The following is a 21592-nucleotide window of genomic DNA, read 5'->3' as shown; positions in this document are numbered from 1 at the left end:
CGGAAGAGTGTTTAGACTATGTTTAGATTCTGCTCATCAGTCTAATGTCAATGTAGAATGCATCTACCCCAATAAGAGACAGCATTTCAGACTGAAAAATCCTGAATATTACTGCAGCCTTCTAGGAGGTAGCTCGGCAGTCCCTCAGGATCTGTGGGTAAAAGGATGAGGTTACTGTTTGCCTAGACTCAGGACATAGTGTGGGGACATCCTGTCATATTAAGGAGACATATCTAGGGGCTCAAGAAGCAAATCCAGTGCCTTCTTATGAGGTTCTATCTAGGGCCTCCTGGAAGATTTCTCCCACAGTACCCTGTTACCACATTGCACACATTGCCAAAGTGCTAATTTTGGCATGGTTTTGATCATACGTAAATGAGTTTTGCCCAGTGTAACTGTCCTGTTAATTCATTTACAGAAAACCAAAATGATCAAGATGGGGTGAAAGGAGTAGAGCCAACTATCTGCAGGTAATTTTGAATATTTGTGCGCTGTTGATGAAATGTGACTTCTGCAGTCCCCTAATCCCGGAAACAGCAGGAATACAAGCGTATGATCCACTTTGCCAACCAGGAATCATCTTTTTTGTAATGTTTTCTGCTTTCATTTGGATACATATATTGTTTCCTATTTCTCATTAACTTCTCAAGTGTATACCCAATTCAGTTGAACAAGTGATCTACGATACAGTGATTTTTGTGCACTCATTTGCTCTCTCTGGTGTCATTTACAGAGTGAGATGCAAATCTGGTTTCAGCCTGTTTTGTGTTAGCTTGTTGGCATGTGTTTCATAGCAAGAAGTGGACACAAACAGTGATATAATTATATCATGCCACAATAAAGAGAGAAAGAGGCCTTAGCGGCATGAGATCTCTGGGGCACTAGGGTGCCCCCAGTAGTATACACTTAATCTCCATGTAGCAGTCAGTGGAACTTAAATGAAAGGGTGAAAACCACTCTTACATGAGTCTATGTTAGGGGTCATGAATCTGCAGTTTAGAGATAATCAGTCTCTTTCTTCATCAGCTGTTATTTGGCCAGAGCACTAAGCACCCCCTCTCCTTTCTGTCTCCTGCTCCTCAAAGACACACACTCTATCTCACCAAAACAGTCAGTTTTTTCTGCTTAAAAGATCACCCTTTGGCTTCCTTCACCACTCCCTTAAACGGTTCATCTAAAGCAGATAGGACTCTAGATTTCTGATTGCTATTAGGCTAATCTTCGGTCTCCCTACCCGCCAGGCTCAGCACGGAACTGCCGCAGATGGTAGACGATGACATCCCACGGCACTCAGTGGAGGAGTACTATTTGACTCACTCAGCTCTTCCTGACCTGTCAGACTCCTTCTGGCCTTATAGGAGCACCGCCATCTACTCATTTGAGGGATTGGAACTCTCTTATGCTCGGGATGTCACCAGTGAGTACTCTTATCGATGTGATAAACCTCCAACTGCACTGCCAGGTAGAGCTGGTGTCTTTTGCGCTTCACACCTCTGGCGGTGCTGAGATATGACAGCCATGTGGGCAGACTCTGTATATTTATATCGAGAAGGTTTAGGTCCAAGAATTGAGTTTTAAGCACGGACATCATGCGGGTTAGGGAACGGTGCTCTCTTCCTCATCCCAGGTGAAGCCTGTGTGTTGGGTCCCAAGATAGGTCACTGAACCGAAGACAAGTGTGACAATGTCACTCACCTCTGTGCAGTTGTACAGAGGTGTCTTTTTTTATGATTCCCATCTAATGTCGTTTTTACTTATAAGGTTCTCATGTTCATACCCCTAAAATATCCCTGGAATTTCTTTCCTTCAAAAGATGTTGACAGTGTTAACTACACCTCTGGATTTGTTGTTTCCCTGGGGTCACTGCTGTCATCCGCAGTGTCCGTCTCCTCTAAGTGGAGGAGCCACCTGAACACCAGGACACAAACATCCCTACTATCACTTTGCATGTATCTTTCCATGAAGTGCGGCTGACCCCAGCATTTCCCCACTCCATGAAGGGCTGATGGTTCTGTTTAGCACAAAGCTCATTTTCATGCTAGGGTTTGTAGATTCCAACCATTATGTTGTTTTCAGTGTACAAATTCTGCTAAAGCAGCCAGCATACGGTGAGGGAAGGCTGAATATTACAGTATTCTTTTTAGAATGCAGATGGGCTATTCCACAGACTATGTGGGGAAAAGATACATTTCACTTCTGACTCAGACCTGGAAAAGGTGATTGTGGTGAGGAGATACTGCCCAGGGGTCAAGAAAGCGAACCCAGGCAGGTCCAGAAGGCGCAGCCTGAGGCCTCCTGGAATATTCTTACGTTATCCTCCTGTGCCACTGGTGATATTTTTTTCCCCATGATAGTATTGGATACCTAACTATTGACATATGTAGGGGGATCTGCTTAATGTTTCTTGCCCTGTCTGAATTAATCCATAGAAAATCATACTGTTCTTGAGGAAGAAGAGGAACAAGACCAAATATGTCCCAGGTAATTCTGAAGCCTCAGGGGTCTTTTGTTTTCTTTCTGCTATCTGTCTGTCTGTCTATCTATCTATCTGTCTGTCTATCTATCATCTCTTTATTTATTTATTTCAAAGTATATTCAGTTTACAATGTTCTGTCAATTTCTGCTCTACAGCATAATGAAGAATCATGGCTCTTAATTTAATGTTGATGTATGGTGAGGTCAGATCCAGGGAAATGAGAAACTGCTGAATATGCCTAACTCTTCCATTCAGACAACCACAATGTGTCCCTTTAACAATGCTGTCTATGTTAACAACTGTACGTTTATAAGCCCCTTTGATAATCTCTCTCAAATGGAGTAAGTGCATTCAGTTGATGCAGGGGTGCTAATCAGTCCAGGATTTCTCGGACTCTCCTCCTCTGTTTTTATTAAAAGCAGCATAAGATGCATTTCTGCCTTTCACTCTTTGTTCTTACCACTGACAAGTATTTCATAACAAGAAAAGTACTTAGAAAACCAAAATTCATATCACATCTCAGTGGTGACACAGGATTATGCTGCCAGAGTCTTGTTCCCTCAGCTGTTGCATGTAAATTTCAACAAAACTCATGCAAGAGTTGAAGCCTCCCTTGTAGTTTCTGAGTGTGTGTCTTCTGACTACTGTGTACTGAGGTAGTTCAGTCTCCTTCGTCCTGAGCTCTTTTTCTGGTCAGTGCTGGGACCACCTCCTGCTCTGTCTGTCTCCTATTCCCATTGTAAGCACACTCTGGCCCCAGATGGAGGAGGATTGTTATATCTCGCTTTGTGGAGAATTTCCATTTGTTTTCTGCGACCAGTCCCTTAACACTCCCATCAAACCCAGCTAGGACCCTGTGTTCTCTCATCCGTTTTGTTTAATCCTCAGTGCACCTGACCCCAGAAGGCTCAGTAGTGAGCAGCCGGTGGTAGAAGAGAATGAAGGCCCACAGGACTCACTGGATGAATGTTATTTGACCAGTTCTGTTGGCCATGACCTGTCAGACTCCTGTAGGCCTGACAGAGGTGCCTCATTCCCTTGGGACCAACAGGGAGTCTTCTCAGCGCTTGCTGTACATGGTGAGTACTCCCTCGAATAGAGCACACGGCTCCTAGTGGGTCCCCAGTTATCCTCACAGACTTTGTAGCCAATGACCTGTATACACTACGAGAGTGATTTCTGTAAACAGGCCCTGAGACTTGTGTTCTTTTGAATCAGGCTGTGGGATTTACTTTGCGAAAGGCATCATGTGGGTAAGACAACTTTCCTTTCTCCTCGTCCCAGGACGCCCTGCGTCACCTGGACCGCCGCACCAGTGGAGGCTGTTGGTATTAAGTCAGGCTAGAGAGGGGAAGTGAGATGTGTGGGATGTGGCCCGGCCCTGCCAGGCCATCATTCAGCATGGGCAGGAGAGGCCAACCTCCCCCACACGGATGGGCTGAGGTGAATGAATGGGACACATCAATGATGCTCGGGTCCATCCTATTTGTGGGCTCTGATCATGGCCTGTGAACAGTGTGGACGGCTGTGACTCCGACAGTGGGGCCGCAGGAGACCTGCTCTTTCGCCCCATCCGCCCTGACCGGGGAGAAGTGCTGTAGGCACAGCACAAGCACTTGATCTTTAAGGACAACTTCAGATTTCATTGGAGGCTTTTCCCTACTTTCCTAAGTAATGCTATTGGGCATTCCTTGTGATGTTTGATAAACTGTTTTGCCTTTTCCCATGCAAATGCAGAGAATATTGAGCATAGTTTAATAAAAGCCATTAGTTGGGAAAAGAGAGATGAAACTAAATGATGAAATTAAGATGTGATATTTTAAAATAATTTAAGTCTGTGATTCAAAATAGCATTTGAGGGTGGGTTTACTGGTTTTGAGCATTGTTTCACACATTAAAGTTTTTAATTTAAGAGGTGTTACCCTTCAGACCATGTGAATTATCAATAAATCTCATTAGGAATCCTAATGCAGTGATTAATGATGAAGAAACTCTGCCTGGAGGAAATGGGAAGGGCACACGAGGCAGAGAGCAGTGCTTAGGGAAAAAGCCCGGGAAGCTCTACAAGGCGCAGGTGCAGGCCTGGGGTCAGGAGGGGCAGCCTGCGTCCAGGGAGGATTTGTTCAAGGGGGTTGTGGGAAGTGATGGTGCTGAAGAAAGAGGGGCCGGAGGGAGCAGGAGTGTCAAGGCAAGGTGAGGATTTGAGTTCATGTAGGGAGGTTGAGGAGGACAAGTTTCCCCAAGCTGAGTAAGACTGGTGAGACCGCTGATAGTGTGGAGAGACAGGATCAGAGGAAGCCGTTAGAAGGAGGTCGGATGAATCACTGATGAGACTCAGACAGAGTGCTCTCTGTGGAAGACAACGTGGTAACAGACACAGGAGAGACACGTTTAAGAAACAGTTCAACAAAGTTTGTTGAGCAGGAGGGTCTCCAGGGGGTAGTGAGGGGGGAGCCCCACAGCAATGTGCAGCAGGCCCCGTGGGCCGTGACCCCACCTGAGCCTGACCTGGACTGGATGAGCTACTTGAGCTCTTTGGTTAGCCCACTCTCTGAGAATATGAACTCACTTCACAGTAGAATTGTAAACATGTGTGATTAGGAGCAGTGCCTGGTGCCCCTGGAGGGGGGTGTAATACAAGGAATGTGCACTGTGTCATCTCCCTGAAGAACCAGACGTCCTGATTCTGTAGCACTTCTGGACACTGAGCTTCCAGTAAGGCCCTCAGACCTCAGCTACACTACTTACAGGTGCCAGTACCCACCAGCCCACCCAGGACACACGTAGTCATGGGACGTATCCCTGTGTGGTGGGTGGACGAGTCGTCAAAACACACGGGGAATGGAGTTGAAAAGGCTCCAGAAGTGGGAAGAGTTCTCATTACTTGGTCCATGTGCTATAGTCCCCAAGTCCCATTTCTAGTGGAATTTGCAGCCTTTGGGCCCCACTTCTCTTGTTATTTCTTTATTCTAATTAGACATCAACAATTCCTCGTCCTCCCTTCCCTGAGGCCTGGCCAGAATCTTGTCTCTAGGCTACAAGGAAAGGTCGCTAATAACTGAGTCATGGTCGTGACCTCAGCTGCCATCCAGTACCCTCTGGACCCAAGTGGGTGATTTTTGATCTCAGCGACGTTCCTGCCAGGCACCTGCCATCTCAGCGTCCCCAGGCACAGCCTTCAAAATGACATCTCCGTCATGTCCATGATGTCTGCCTCTGTTGTCTGGCTGATTGGGTGGTTTCCCTGATAGGCAGGAACAGCAGAAATGGGTGTTGTGGGAGGGGTTGACAAACGGAAAGCTGGATTGGTCCTACTGAACTGTCCTCTGCTTTCAGGTGACTCCTGGGAGGACCGTCCCCAAGGGCCTTTGAGTTTCCAAGGGTCAGAGATGGAAGCTTCACAAGCACAACTGCAGACAAGCACCCAGGTGACCCATCACCTGCAGCTGCAGCGGGACCAGCAGTTTGACTGTGGTGACGGCAACGCCAGGCTCGGCCTTCCCTCCACCGTGTGGGGCTTCACAGCCAACACTGAGTTTGGAGACCAAGGGCTGCCCCTGCAAGGTAAGAAAGAAACGGGGAGTAGGAAGCTCTAGTCCATGAGCTGGTCGTGCCAGAGCTGGGGTGGAGGAGACAGTGAGGCCTCTGCCATGCTCCTTTCAGGTCCACGGAAAATCCCCAACGCTCTAACAGAGGGAAGTGAGCAGGAGCCGCAGATTTAGGGCCAGCTCTGCCCCAGGTCCTGGGTTTGCAAATTCCTGGTTCTTTAACGGGACCAAGTTATTTATCTTGTGAGGTATTCCCTTGTCATTTCCCTTATCTGACCACCGGGAAGTTAAATCTACCTTCCGTGGTCGTTGGGAGTGTTAAGAAACATAGCTCCCAGGGTCCGTGATTCGGTAAAACCTGCGTCAGCACACCTGTGACTGTGTGATGTCTACCCGTGTATCCTGCTGGTGATGTAACACTTACACAATGATTGCACGTGCATTGTCTCAGCTGAAGTGCAGGACTTTTGATGGTCTCCACTTTCTCTAGACTCCGTCTCCCCTTGCTTTCTCAGAATGGCACGTTTGCCAGAGTTCTCTTCTCATCGCCCATCCTCAAGCCGGTTTTCCCCTGTCACGTGCTCTCAGTAACAGTGCATTAGTAATGTTTAGTAGCAATGTGAAAACTGCCCACACACTTCAATCGTCTGTTGACTTTTCACACGGAGGTAATTTTTCTGTTTTTAGCCCTTTATTTAAAATAAAGAACCACCTTCATAGATAAGGTGAGCCACTCAGTTTCTTCTATGATGCTCCATTTAATTTCTCCTCTCCACTCATCTCCATGGCCATGTCCTCGGTTTTCTTATCATGATCCGACTCTTCTCTGATTTTCTTCAATGAGCTTTCATACCCTCACATGCATTTCATCTGGGACGTATTCATCCTCACCCTCTACTCCTCTCAGTATCTCCACCCGGAGACTGGGGCCGCCTGGTGCTCATCTGTCAGGCGATGGCCTCATCTGAGAAATGAGGAGAGTGGAGGTGAGAGAAGAAGGGGCACCACTGGCCACCGTGCAGAGAGCTCATGGGAAGTGCTCAGCGGGTGTTAGGGATGCGTGGCCCTGACAAGTGCCATTAGCCCTTGTGGGATTTCATTGTCTTGCCTTCCCTCTAGTCTCTTTTTCTTGACCTTGGCTTCCCACATTCTCGGCCAGGACTCAGCCCCACTGGCTAGTCACTCTCTCTCCTGCACACTTACCTCAGAGGCCTGAGTCTGAATCCAGGCATCACGACAGATTTTGCTGCAAATGCTACTTTTAATGCCCTTTATTCTCATAATCCCCTGGATCTAATCGTTCATGTTACCACCAGAGCTTCTCTCGCTTATTCCTCTGATGTCTATTTTTCATTTTTCAATTTCAACTCATCGGAGGCTGTTAGAATGATCCATTCAATATCTCAACGCCATCATCCATTGCTTCCCTTGTACACACACACACGTGAGTGTTGTATTTTTATCACAGCTTCCAGGTCTTATTTAGCTTGAGTATGATAAACATTATATATAGTGTATGTACAAATATATGGGAAGCATATACTGATACACATCTGTAAACATTTCCAGTTTCAGACTTCCCCAGTTCTTTCTTTCCTGAAGTTTACTTTCAACATTGACTTTGCTTACTTTCTGCAGTCACTTCTGTCCCAATAGTACAACCTCTGACTGCCCTGATTGCGTTGCCTTGTCTTTTCTACCTAGGAACTTTCCGTTTTCGTCAATTCTATTTTTCTTAAAAAACAGTTTTTTGGCAGTGAGAACATGTTTGCCTCCTGGCAGTCTTACCAGCACTGCACAGTTTGGGGACGGTCAACAAAAGAGAAAAATACCAAGGTGTCTCCACTGGCTTCACCTGGCAGGGACGTTCAGATGGCCTCTCTTGTTCCTGGACACGTTCCTTACTTGATGTTCCTCTTGGCTGGAGGAGGAAGTCATTGTAATATCCTGAATAACAATGCATCCTGTTTTCTGTGGTTTTATCTTCAGAGCTGGGTTTGGATGCTTCCATCGGAATGAAGATCCCTCCCAAGGTGGAGGGCGAGGGCTCAGCTGCCAGCCAGCATGAACGTCAAGTCTCTAGCAACAGTAATGCCTCCAGTGTCCTGAAGCAGAAGATTCTGCGAAGAAAACTGCTGCGCAGCAAGTGGAGAATAGCATGCAGGTTCCCTGGCCTTCAAGCGTAGGGGACAGAGGTAATCACATCTAGGCCTTCCATGCACGTCTTCCCTGTTGCTCCTCATCTAAGATTATACCTCAAACTCCACTAGTTTGTCCTTTTTGTTGTTCGTTCACTTAACAGTTGATCCTCCCTCTGTCTGCTCTTTTCTCTGTTTTCCATGGGAGTTGCCACCCTGCCAGGCCCTTCCATCCCAATTTGCTGTTTCTACTGTGAACTCTGCTGTGTTCCTGCCACTGCTGCCCTGGTGTTCCTTCTCACCTCTACTCCTAGCTACAGGGAAGCCCGGCCCCGAGGTCCTCCTCATCAGAAGAGCATCATTTAGGCCCCTGAACACGGGGTTCTTTGCCTGAAATCACACACTGTCTTGGTTTCATTGCCTTTCTTTCCCGGCCCTCCCTCCCTCCACTCCACTGCCTCTTCCAGAATCATTGTCTTAATGATTCACCTGCACATGGGTTGGCTTCTGCAGAACACACCTAGGACAACATTGACTCCTCGACGTCTCCACGTGAATAAAAAGTGATGTAACTGAGGAATGAGAACCCTGATTACAAAAACTAAATAAGAACCTCAGGCCTAGGTGGGAATGCTGCACTGGCCTGGGGTCAGGTTTCTCACCTCTGGTGGTCAGCTCTGGGTTAATGTCCATGGGGCTTCCAGGGCCTCAGTGGAGCCGGCATTAGGTGGAGGACAATAGATGGCAACCTAAAGGGACATTGACCTAAAGCAGAGACAGAGGCCAAGTGATTGCAGAATGCAAAGACAATGACGTGCCTAGGGTTTCAGACCTCTCTTCCTTTTACTCACATGACTCCGTCTACATGTTCAGTAAAGTGCAGAAAAAAATGAACTGAGTTGGAGTCTTAGGCCAAGGAGTCTAGGAAAGCATCATAGTGAATTAACTTGGGGCAGATTTATGAAGACGGAGATATACAGGATACAAGAAGATCAGTGGCTCAGGCAAGGGAATTTCAGAAGGCAAGTGATTAACTCTAGACTATCCGAAGGAAGGTGAGAAAATGTTTATGGCCAGTGGGAAAGGGGTTCATGGTGGAAGTAATGAAGCGACGGAAAGAGAATGGTGTGAGGCAGTGCAGGGCTAGTGGGTGGCTGTAAATTCTGCCGTCACGAATAACCTGGGTGAGCTTGGATCTATGTAACACGAATGGCTTGACCCAACCCCTCGACACTGTGATTCTGAAGTTCTGGGGTGAGGTTTCGGCATCAGTATTTTTCAAAGCTCTGCTGACATGCATGTAGGGGTTAAATGGACTATGGATTTGGTGGGATATCAGGAACCAGGATAGGGGTGTCCCAAGGATCCTTGCTCCAGACAGCAGTCTGTTTCTGAATGTATATGAGGGATGCTCAGCACATCCCTCCTGGGACATGTAAGAAAGGTATCACTTCGGTCCAGATGAAGGGGAATCAAAAGTCAGTTGGCTGCTGAGGAACCAGTGGGGGGATCTGGCTAAGACTCTGCAGCAGCTTTGAGCTGGCGTATCCCCAAGCACAGGTGGGGTGAGGACAGGGGTCCCTAGATTCTGCACCACAGTCTGCACGTTTGCTTCAGGAGGTATTTCTTCTAACTCGTGGATCTCCCTTTTCCCTTCAGCACCAGCCTCGGGCTCCCCCTTCAGCCCCTCCTCTCAAGAGGATCCCAGCCTGCTCCTGACTCTTGTCACCATGTGGTCATCCCTCCAGGCTCAGCCGTCAGCAGAACCCAACGAAGACCCACATTTGATCCCTCTGTCTCTCTCTCTGTCCCTCTCTCTATCTCTCCTATGTCTCTCCATCTCTCCCCGTCTCTCTTTCACAGTTAACGCATTATTTTCGGTACTCTGAAAAGATTTTGCCAATTTGAAGAAACCACATCATCAAATTTACCTTTCCCACTAGATGTAAACTATCTGCAACAGAAAATCCGGTTAAAGTCCAAACTGAACACTGCAGGGATGCTTTGCTGAGAATCAACATCACAATCACCAGCCACAATCCATGATTTTTACTCCAAAGGACTGATCTGATGGGAGAAATCCCAGGCATCAGTCCCCAAATGTGACCCAGTGCTAAGGAGACCAGTGCTTAGATGGATGCACAGCTGTGAGAGACTTTAACGCTTGCTTCTGTGAATTGCCATCCTGCACACACTGGCATCTGGAGCAGCTGGAAGAAGGCAACATGTCAGCCTGGACAATCTTTGCCACCAGATGGGCTGTGCTCGGTGCAGGTGGCATTAACCATGCAGTGTCCGTGCTGAAAAGGTTTCGCTTGAGTTTCGTCATGAGGTAGTTATCAGACAACTGCAGAATCTAGACCACTGAACAGGACAAGTGGCCTGTGTTTTTCAAACAGGCGATGCCTCCACAAATTAGATGACAGAAAGGAGAAGAGATGTTTTGGGTTCCAAAGAACTAAAGAGATTGTGCTGCTATATTTCTTTAGTCCTTTTGAACCCAAACCCTCTCCTCACCTTTCTGTGGTTGTCTTTAATGGTGGTGACATTGACTTGTGTGCAGAACACAGGTCAGTTGTCTGGCTCAAAGGTCTACATTCTGCAGTTGTCTGACCCCTTCCTCATCATTAAACTCAGGCCAACCCGTCTGCCAATGATGCCACTTACTGAACGCTGTTTGCTTCCTGGCACAGCCCCTCTGGAGAGTAAGCACGTCCACTTTGCGTGTCACCACTCTTGTCCTCTTAGCATTGAACACTTCGTCATGGAGGCAGGAGCCAGTGAGATCCGTTCATTGGAACACACGTTTCTCTGTGTAGAATCAGTGATTTGATGAGTAGTTCTCTGAGAGTGAATAAATATCTTATTCTATGATTGTCATTCTCTAAACTGTTGCCATCCCTGATCGATCCCCGATGTGTGTCAATTACCATATTTGTGTTTGTGAAGCAGAAATTTTCCAGTGCAGTCATTCTGTTCATTTGTACTGCTGGCGTTGTGCTGTGGAAAAGTCAATCCTACCCCTTCCATTTAATTAAAAGTTCTTTGGAGTTTTACTGTGACGGTGTGTATTTTTTAAATTCAGTGTTAATTTAATTCAGCGACTGATTTAGTAGACACGGATATAAGTTAATAGAAACATTCGTTTTTCTCCTCTTCATTTTTATATCTTAAACTCTCCCACATCTTTTAAGTTGTATGTACCATTTGTAGTAGAGTGCATTTAATGTGTTTGTTTTCTCTCTGTTATTTGTGCATGCATGTTTGTGTGTGTCTTTGTTTTGTTTGGTATGTAGGAAGGACTGGATAGCTAGTGTTTAACAGTGCACTAAAATATTTGTCATCTTAGTCCCTTAGTATGTTGTCACATAAGTTTAATTTGAAGTATAAATTTTGAATGATACCTCTCAACTTCAACTTTTTACCACTGTCACCATCAAGGACATTATTCTAGTTTTCTCCTTCCTTCTGTCTTTACCTACCACTTCTGATAGTATTCTAGTAGTATTTCAACCTAGTCAAATGTATACCCTTTACGTACTATTTTTCCCACCTTGTCCCCGCCCCCTCCCCATTTGGTTTTAACTTCAGAAAAAAGGAGGGTATGTGCAAGAGCTGGAGGGGGCGCCCATGGGGCCCTTTAGGGACCCATAGGTTCACAGGAGGGCTGCCCCACCCCAGGAGTGTCAGCGGCCTCCTCGCAGAGGTCCCAGGGCCCAACCAGGCTGCCCTGAAAGCAGGGCCCATGACACACCGGCTTAAATCTTTATAACATATATTCAGTGGTGACCAGGTCTTCATATCTCAGGGTTTCGTTGGTGACTTCTTGTCGTGTAAAGTTCATCCGTCAAGATTCCTAATGGTGGAAATGAAGACTCCTCAACGTTGGCATATTTAGTTTTCATTTTCTCTTGCTTTGATACATGGACAGCTTGGCTGAATGTGAAGGACATGCCCACAGTGACTTCTATTGAGATTTAAAGAAACATTTTCCTCCTTGGGATGTTTTGTTGAGACATGGAATATAATTTGATTTTCTCTTTCACTGGGGTAAAGGGAGTTTGAGCGCTTCACAGGAATTTTTTTCTTTAAAAAAATTCTTTCAGCTCTAATACAATGGGACTTAGAATTGAACATTCCAGTCCTATTTCTCCCAGATATCTATGACTTTCTCTCTGACCCTTTCTCATTATCTTTTATCCATTTCCTTTCTGTTCAATGCTTTCATTTTTCAATTCAATGTGTCCTATGATTGTAGACAAATAAGTTCCTTTATACGTTTTCATTTAGACTATTTTCCAGGGAATGTTCTTTTTCTTCAGTGTTTTCCTAGTTTCTACCAATTCTCATTTGGTCTTTGTGTCTAATTTTGTGCTCTGAGTTCCTTTTCTTGTGTACGTGAGCCAGAGTGTGTGTGTTTGTGTGTGTGTGTGTGTGTGTGTATGTGTATCTAAAAAGGTTCTGTTTAGAATATTTAAGATACAGATACTATTTTATATGTTTCCTACGTTTTTGATTGATTCTGAGGAGAATCTTTTCATCAGCTGAAATCTCTAACTCTGTTTTTGTTTTTCTCTAATGTCACCTTAGAATAAATAAATGTCTGCTGTATGATTTTCCTTTCCAGCAGAGTAGGATTTATCTCTGAGAGAAATAGCAGATCTAGGTGGGAAGTGCTGAATCTTTAAGGAGCTTGGTCAATTTCTTTTGTCTAGATCTTTGTCTTGTGCAATTACTGTAGCAGATGTAAGGTTTTGGGGAAAGGCATGGTGTGTCTCCTGGTTCTGAGATTCTATTTCCTTCCAGTAGGACCTTTGACTTCTACTGGTTGCTTCATTCTTTCTCTGCACCACAAACATCCAAAGAACACTACCTTCATCTAGGTCTCACCGTGGCCCCGACAATTGTGCCTCACGAAATTTGTCATCCTCTGGTCGTCTGCACTGCCGAACCCCTTCCTGGCCATTCCCCAGTCATCAGAGCTGTAGTCCACCAGGTCCCAGGCACGCTCTGAGTTTGTCCACATGCTCTTTTGTAGGGAATTTTACCTGGATTCCCTCCCTGCTGGCCTCTCCTCTTTGTGTGCAGTCTTGTCTGATCCCTCTACTGTTGTGTGGCTCCCAGGCCTTGCTAAATACAAACTACCTGGAGTCCACAGTGTTCTGTGGCCCCTGGTTGTTCGGGGGAGCTGTCCTGTGTGGAGTCATTAACTTTCTAGCTTAATCCCTAGCCCTCTGAAATAGGTGTTGAGAGATTCAGCTGCTGTCATCCAGGTGGACCTGTACTCTCTCATCATCCTTTTTGAAATACAGAGTTTAATAATACACAGAAATTGACAGAATTATATAACAGAACATTCCCCCCTCTTTGTCTGTTACGTTCCACAATTATCACCTTGTGGCTGAACTTGTTTCTCTACAATCCTACCCACTTATCTTTTCCGCTATTATTTAAAGTAAATCTCAGACATCATTCTTCATCTGTAATTTTATGTTCTCCTAAATGAGGACTCTTATTGAAAGTGTTATCATTATAACATTACAGTTAGTCATAAATTAATCTAAAATCTTTAATGTCATAAAATAGTGTTCAAATTTGTCATTGTTATTTTTTAATCGATTTTAGTTTTTTAAGAGCACTTTCAGGTTTACAGCAGAATTGAGCAGAAACTACAGAGTTCCCACATGCCCTTCCACCCACACATATATAATCCCCTACCCTCAACATCTCTCAACAGTGTCTCCGTGCTATTTTTAAGTTAGTTTCTTTTCTTGGGATCCAAATAAAACCACACACTTAATCAGTAGGATATGCGTTTGTATCTCTTGCAAATATGTTTCCCCTCAGTTTCTGGCTTCCTTCCTTTCTCTCTCACTCCCGCTCTCTCTCGCGCGCGCGCGCGCGCGCTCTCTCTCTCTCTCACACTCAAGGTAGCTCTCTCCTGGTCTCTTGCCATCCTCTTTTTTTTTTTTTCTAAATCATTAATTTGAAGAATTGAATAGCTTGCTCTGTAGCATTCCCGCCGTCTAACGTGTACAATTGGCTGTGCTTTAACAAACTCTTCTGAGCGCCATACTTTCTCTTTGTTGGTAGAAATTAGAGCAGTGCTCTTACAGAAAGAAAATGCAAGGCACATACGCAATTTAAATTTTTCTAGTAGCTACACTGAAAACTAAGAAATATAAGCACACAAGAAAACAAACACCATCTTCTACACGGCTACCTAATGCTACACATTAAAGGAAACATAATTCCAGCAAAGTTTTAAAGTTGTATTCAATAGGAAAATATTCTGTATCTTCAGTTTTTAAAGTTACACTTAAATGAATTATAAATACAAAAAAGAATTTAAATAATTATAATTAAAATTCCTCAGTCCTACTAGCCATATCCTACGTATTCAATAGCCACGTGTGTCTAGTGGCCACTACTTTGAACCTGGCAACTATAGACACTTATCAGATTTATGTTTGAGATTTTGGAGAGACCACCTCAAAAGTGGTGTGTGCTGTCTGACCAGGAGGCACATCAAGTCCTGTGTGTTTCTTCTAATAATATTAGCAGCCCTTTAACTTCAAGGCCTAGAGCCACTAATTGGAGAAAAATGCTGCTATTCCATCATCATGTATTATTTACCTGGAAAACTTTTAGAAAGAGAAACTTCCCCTAAAAACTAAAAACTATTTAGTTACTTAGTGGTATAGTCTGTAGAGAAAACTTTAGCTTAATGAGCAGATCCCGTAGCATCCTCTGTGGTCACCGATTAGTTTATTCCTTTTCTCTCCCCTGTGCTAATATGAAATCAAGGTTTCAACCACACTGAAGTATTTCAATCCATTGCAATGTAGTCTTTACTGATACTCCAGTTATTCTCCTTCAGCAGTGAAAGTGACTTTAAGATGGTTCTTTCATCCTTTTGATGAGATCCTAATAATCTTTGAGGCCTTGCCTGATCTGATACCAGTATGATAAGGTGCTTATGTTCTCATCTCGAATATTTACTGCCTCTGACCTGGACTCAGTCATTTCTCTAAGAATTTCGGGGGGTGAGGGGTTGTGCAAAATGTTATTGCCAGATTAAATTATGTATTCCAGCGATATTGATTGGAATTGGTTTATTTCTAGGCCTATCCAGTGGACAGAACTATGAAAAACACATTCAGATTTCTATGTATTCATACATTCACAAACATTCACAATTCAAATTCAAAACTCAGGCTTTTTATTGAATGTCTTTCATCTGAATGTCTTTAATAATGGCATTTATGTTCTTAGGAACAATAGAAGTGATAGAAATACAGTATCCCCTTCACTCCCACATCATATGGACAAAAGAATAAAGAAATACAAGCAATGCCACTAACAACACCATTGAGGAAAGCAGTTTTTGGTTTTGTTATAGTCATGGGGTACACATACATTATTGTGTTTTAGTCTCTTGGGGTAGTTCTTATCCATACGGCGGTTCCACAAAAGGGATACGCAGGTTCATTTGTCACATGTGTTTTCAATGGCTAGAGGCAACATTTTAAAAATTCAATTTACTTTTATGATGATAAAAAAAATGAATGTGGTTTCCAACTCAAATCCAACCAAAGAAGGTATATTCAAGGATGGTCTAGCCTTGACTATAAGACCTGCAAATGTCTCAGAGGCCTGGGCGGTAATGGTTCAGGGACCCCTTGTCTCCACAGACACTGAAACCCATGGCCTGGTCGCCTCTTCCTAGCTGAGCTTGGGATGAAAGGACAAGTTCTAGGAGTCAGGTTTCAAATCAGCCTAACCGCAGCTTTTTGTGTCCAGTGGGGATTTAGGAGCCAAAAATTCTGGATAAAATGGGAATGAGCTGGAATAGAATCAGTTAAAATTCGGAATAAAATAGGATATCTGAATAAAACCCAGGACTTCCAACTCAGGTCTGCAACCATCTAGCCGAAAACCAAGACACAGGCTTCCCCCTGGCTGATGAGCGACATCACAGCCCCTCACACCGACCATTTACTTACAGGGACGATCGCGCGGTTGCAAGACGTGCGGTGTGAAGCCCCTCGTGATGCAGGGTTCAGGGGGCGCAGCCTCTGCCCTTTACCCCCGAGACGCAGGGTGACCCGACGAGGGGGTGGCACTGGCGCTGTCTCTGTGCCCTCGGCGGCCGAGCGAGGCCCTCCGATGTCCCGCGACGTGCAGAGCCGCTGGGGTCCAGCAGAGAAACCCCGGACAGGGCTCCCCCTCCTGTCCACGCCCGTGTGGACCCCGCCTTCCTGAGAAGCCAGTTTCCAGGACCCCGACTCTTGAGGAGACAGCAGAGTACGGGGTACGCGGGCCCGGGGTCAGCACCTGGCGCTTACAGCCTCCTTCCGAGGACGGCGAAGGTCCGGGTCCAGGAGCAGGACGGAGAGGGAGGCGGGAGCGGGAGAGCGCGTCCCCTCAGCGCGTCCACTCAGCGCGAGTTCGCTTTCCCGCAGCAGCGGGAAAAGTTCGGGCTGCGGGATAAAAGACCGTTGGGCGCGGCTTAAAAGAAAGGTCCCACCGAGACTCGAACTCGGATCGCTGGATTCAGAGTCCAGAGTGCTCACCATTACACCACGGAACCGCAGGCCGGCCCATTGCTCCCGTCTCGGAGCTCGGGACTTCCTGGGACTGCCCTGCCCTGGGACCCGAGGTGCAAAGCGTACAAATCCCGCCGGCTTCCGTCGGGAACAGATGCCTCTTGTTGGGAATCGGGTTCGAACCGCAGCGGCAGGGGCCCCTAAGTCGCTGGAACCCAGGCCACTCACGCCCTGTGGGTAGTTGCCTAACAAGAGTTTGCCTGCTCAACGCACAGTGAGACCAGATAAACCAAATCATTGGCGTTTGGAGGAGAGAAAAGTTTATTGCGGGACCCAGCAAGGATAAATGAAGCTGGTGCTTAAAAGGCCGGTGTTCCCTGATGGTATTCAGGGCAAAGTTTTCATAGGCAAAATTTGTGGGGAGGTCATCAGAAATGTGTAATCCTCCTCTAGTGGTTGGTGGTGAGGCAACAGGGATCTCAGTCATTAGCCTTCTTGTTCCAGCCAGGCTGGGATCCACGTGTTTCTACTTGGCCTGAAGTTCCATCCTCCAGCTGGATGGGGGCCTTAGTTCCTCTAGAACTCAGAAATTTGTATCAGAGAGTCAAGTATATTCCTTGAGGAGGAATCAGGACCCTGCCTCATTGCGGCACTATTGATTCCCGACCGCCTTTTCTGTGTTTCTGCATTTCCTCACTCCTCTAACTAGTATTTAAATCTGCCTTTTGTAACTCAGGGAAGGCCTACGAGGCTGAAACCTTTCCCCTACAGACAAGTAATGGGGGACACAGAAAAGGCTTTTGTACAAGGGAGGGCCCCACAGGGTCCTGCCCGGTTTCACTTCCCCACTTTTCTTTGATACTCTCGCATCTTAAAGGGAACAGGTGTTGGACAATAAGGGGAGAACGTTTCAGATAGAGAGGTTACTCATAAACCCGGCAGATTAACTCGGTTTTAGGGGGAACTCAGTTTCAGGGTGTGGTTGGGTGTAATCCTATGATAAGCCTATTGTAGGATTTGGGCTTTGGTTGGGTGATTTGGTGGAAGGTGGGAGGAAGCCGGGTTTGCTGTATGTTGAATACTGTTAGCATGGGCAACTTTGTGATTGGAGTTAAGAAGTAACGGTCATTTCCTTATGAAGAGATGAGGATGTTTGAGATTTTGTAGGTTGCACAGTGACCTTGCTTTTGTCTGTGATCTGACAAAATTATGAGGTAGCCCTGTTTTACCTGATTTTATCAAGACCTCAGAAAAATCTTCTCTGAGGTTGATATTCTGTATCTGAGATTGTTTATTTACAACATGAGAACAAGTCAGGGTGTGAGTGTCAGGTCAGTCATTGTAGGGCATCGCAGGCTGGTGTTTTTCTTTCTCACTGGAAATCCCTTAAAGAGAGGAAGGGAAAAGAGAGCACTGTAGTCTCTCAGGCTGTAGGTGCAAACCTGACTGGTTAACAGTGTGACTTGACTAAGTTTCTGGAATTTTCTGCAGCTCAATTTCTCACTTAAAATTGGGTCAATTAGTTCTTCCTCCATGGGTTGTCCTAGGTTTTAAATGAGATATGCAGATAAGGCATTGAGCCCAGTCCTTAGCTCACAGTAAATACTCAATACACATTAGCTTTTATCAGTCCATCACTGTCAGCATTTCTATCATCTGCTTTGTTCTTTTAAACAACTGCAGACCCTTTAGAGGTATGAATGGATTGTTATAAATGTTCTCCAATCGATGGACATGAAATTGGCTCCAATATTTATTTATACACATAATACTGCAGGGGACATCTATATATTTCTGTATCTTATGCAATCGTATCTCTGTAGACTATGGTGATCGGCTCTAGGAACCACATTGATACTAAAATCTGCAGATGCTCAAGTCCCTTATATAAAGTGATGTAGTATTTGCATGTAACCTATGCACGTCCTCCTGCATACTTCAGATCATCTCTAGGTTATTCAAATACCTAACACAATGTAAATTCTATGCAAATACACCCGACAAATTTAAGTTTTGCTTTTGGAACTTTCTGGTAACTTTTATCTGAATATTTTTAATCCATGATTCATTGAATTTTTGGATATGCAACCCACAGAGAGGGCCAACTGTTTCTCCATCATCACTTATGTAAGTATTTCCCTAGTATATATTCCTGTAGAGGAAATTGCTCAGTTTAGAAATATATTTGTACATACCTATCTAATTTTGCTAATCCCTGTCCTATTTCCTTGAAAAGATGCTTTACCAATTCATATTCCCAATCAATTATGAGCATATCTTCTCCACCCTCTTGCCAACACTGAATAGCCTCTGCGCCTACCATTTATTTTTGTCAACAATTAACTCCTTATTGAGAGATTTCTTCAAGTGAGTTCACAATCATTGGCTTAACTGACATCCTGGAAAAGGTGAAATCATATGCTTTTTCTCTATTCTAGTTCATGACTGCTCTGTTCTTTCAGATCATCTGAGCCAAGTGCAGTGCAGACCTATCACTCATGCTGGGAAATGCTGCTGGCTGCTGGGTTTGATCATTGTTCTGAATTTTGAGGGTGAGGGACTGATTGACAGAAGAGATTTGAGGTTGGATTTACTTGACTTCCTTTGACAGAGAGCCCAGGCTTCAGTAAAATGAGAGATCACTCACCATGACGAGTGAGGTCTCCAAGACTCGGCTTGAGCAGAAGAAAAATTGGAAAACAGAGACATACAAGTTTAAATTTTCATTAGAATAGGACTTTAAAGATAGATCTTTAATTTTAGCCAAAATAAGAGGAAAAATTGCATTCAGAGTACTTTGTTTGGGGGAATCTGGAGCCATTGATCTCCTTGAGTTCCTTCATCTATGCTGGTAACTGGTGCTCAGCATAAAACCTTGCCTGGTCAGCTCAGGAGAACAAGGAGCATTAAAAAAATCTGCCACAGATAACAGAGATAGATGATGGATTCTTGGATAATGTTATGTGGAGTTAAGTATTGCACTCTTTATTCTTTAGCAGCTAGGTTCATGACATTAAAGAAACATTCCTCTGATACCTGAAATGCCCTTTACGATGTCCTTCACATCACAAGAGCTTGGAAACAGTCATATAAAGGTGAGCATAAGATTTTTAGTGTGATTCTTTGATTTGTTTTTTGCTTTGCAGCAATTAGCATACAGGTTTCTGGTAATTAAAAATTAGGAGAGTAGAGATAAGCCTCTGAAGTAGTTACTTACTGCTGCATATTAACAGATTACAAGAACAGTGGTTTAAAACAATGTGGATATATCTCACAATTCTGTAGATAGAAGTCTAGAAGGATGTGGCTGGGTTCCCTGCTCACAGGATTGTCCTCCCCACTGAATAGGGCTGATGTTGACCATGTCCTGTTTCTGATCATCTCTCATTGGGTGCTGCCCTGCTGGTCTCATGCTCCTCTGGGATCCTCTTTGTTATCCTGACTTCTATCAGTCATGATTTCTTTCAGCTCACCTGAAAGAAAGGTAGCTTAGAGAAAGCCCAGAACTCTGGTCCCCAGAAATGATCTCTGCCACCTCTTTTTCCAAGAGGAGAAAAAAAAAAAAATAACAGGTCTTCACAGAGAAATGATCCCCCTGAGGGCTGAGATCCCCTAGAGGGGGAAACCTAAAGGACAATAGAGGCACTAAAAGCCCAGATGGGGGGATCCAGGTCCCTTTGTGTCCCACCTCAGGAAGGCACTCCTCCTGGAAAAAGGGACCTTTCCTACTGACAGGTCACCTTGGGCAAGGGACTTGCTTTGTTCAACTGAATCATTCTTATTGCCACTAGGACTTTTGTTCTTTCAGATCATCTGAGCCAAGCGCAGTGCAGACTTACCACTCATGCTCGGCAAATGCTGCTGTTCCAGGCTGTTTCTTTAATGTATAGGCCTTTCCCTTGCATGAGAATCTCCTTGGAATTTTTGCCTAAAAGTAGTTTCTTGGACCTTACCCCCAGAGATTTTTAACAGGCACCACAGTGACTGTGATGTAGGTGGGTAGCTAGTGCCCAGGGATGGGAACCCTGTCTGCTGCGTCATACTGCATTTACTCAGCCAAGGTTAATGCTACTTTCTCTATTACATTATACGTCTTTCTCTGTTACACATGAGATCAATATGCTCGACTGTAATGAAATCACCATGTAAAGCAAAGGGTACCTGGTGGAGTTGGTATTTGCATCTTGGACTGCTTTTCCTCTGTCTGTGCTTTAATTGTCTCAGCACAGACCCAGGATAGGATCTGACTGGAACTAGACTGGTTGGGACTAGAAGACTGGTAAAACATTAGTTATTCCTGGAAACTGTTATTTATCCACCTGACATTTAGTAATATTTTATCTGGCAGGATCTTTTTTTTTTTTTTTTTTTTTTAACCTGGCACGCTTTTGAGGAGGCACCAAGGAGACTGGATGAACAAGGCAGACAAGTGCCTTCTCTCAGGAGGACTATCTTCTAGCACAGGAGCCAGACATTTGACAAGGAATGGCATAAATACTATTTAACTGTATCTGTGATAAACTTTGTTTGTATTCATATATTCCTTTGTCCCATTGTGTCAGCCAGGATTGAAAACTGACGGAGTATAAATAATAGGACTAAGGAACTGTGATAAAAGAATTGCCCCAGAAAAGGTCTTTCAGATATTTTTGTTTGAAAAGTAGAAATACTGATGTTTGATCCAACGTCCCCCGAAATTCAGCTGCGAGTTTCTAAGGGGTATGTCGGGTGCTTTGGACAGGGAAGCTTTGATCAAGGCTTTTGTGGTGGTTTTGCTGCCAGTAAGTGGTTTAGGAGCTTGGGAAAATCTTCTGATGGGTTTTCTCATCAGTAAGATAAGGTTGTTATCCAGATTCTCCAAGGTCCCTTCCTGCTCAGTTT

General features: G+C 44.9%; 1 protein-coding gene and 1 non-coding gene across 2 annotated transcripts; one reads left to right on the top strand and one right to left on the bottom strand.

Annotated features, from left to right (window-relative positions):
* Positions 1–97: 97 nt before the first annotated feature.
* Positions 98–11224, top strand: LOC141578635 (NBPF family member NBPF4-like). The gene is made up of 7 exons (XM_074370205.1): positions 98–470; positions 1242–1417; positions 2430–2481; positions 3365–3555; positions 5813–6040; positions 8014–8219; positions 9822–11224. Exons 1-6 carry the CDS (start codon positions 376–378, stop codon positions 8208–8210), a joined length of 939 nt encoding a protein of 312 aa, XP_074226306.1. The 5' UTR covers positions 98–375; the 3' UTR covers positions 8211–8219; positions 9822–11224.
* A 5459-nt stretch (positions 11225–16683) lies between these two features.
* Positions 16684–16755, bottom strand: TRNAQ-CUG (transfer RNA glutamine (anticodon CUG)). Its single transcript has one exon. It is a non-coding gene; the product is annotated as a tRNA-Gln (tRNA).
* Between the last annotated feature and the right edge of the window lie 4837 nt (positions 16756–21592).

The sequence above is a fragment of the Camelus bactrianus genome, chromosome 9 (genome assembly GCF_048773025.1).
Source record: "Camelus bactrianus isolate YW-2024 breed Bactrian camel chromosome 9, ASM4877302v1, whole genome shotgun sequence".
In the NCBI taxonomy this organism is placed as follows: domain Eukaryota; kingdom Metazoa; phylum Chordata; class Mammalia; order Artiodactyla; family Camelidae; genus Camelus; species Camelus bactrianus.
This window is presented reverse-complemented; position numbering and strand designations above follow the sequence as displayed.

Excerpts from the sequence above, each read along its gene's own strand:
- LOC141578635 (XM_074370205.1), top strand. The coding sequence starts at position 376 with ATGAGTTTTGCCCAGTGTAACTGTCCTGTTAATTCATTTACAGAAAAC. Across the intron at positions 471-1,241 it reads GTAGAGCCAACTATCTGCAG|GCTCAGCACGGAACTGCCGC; the intron begins GTAATTTTGAAT and ends CCTACCCGCCAG. Across the intron at positions 1,418-2,429 it reads TTATGCTCGGGATGTCACCA|AAAATCATACTGTTCTTGAG; the intron begins GTGAGTACTCTT and ends ATTAATCCATAG.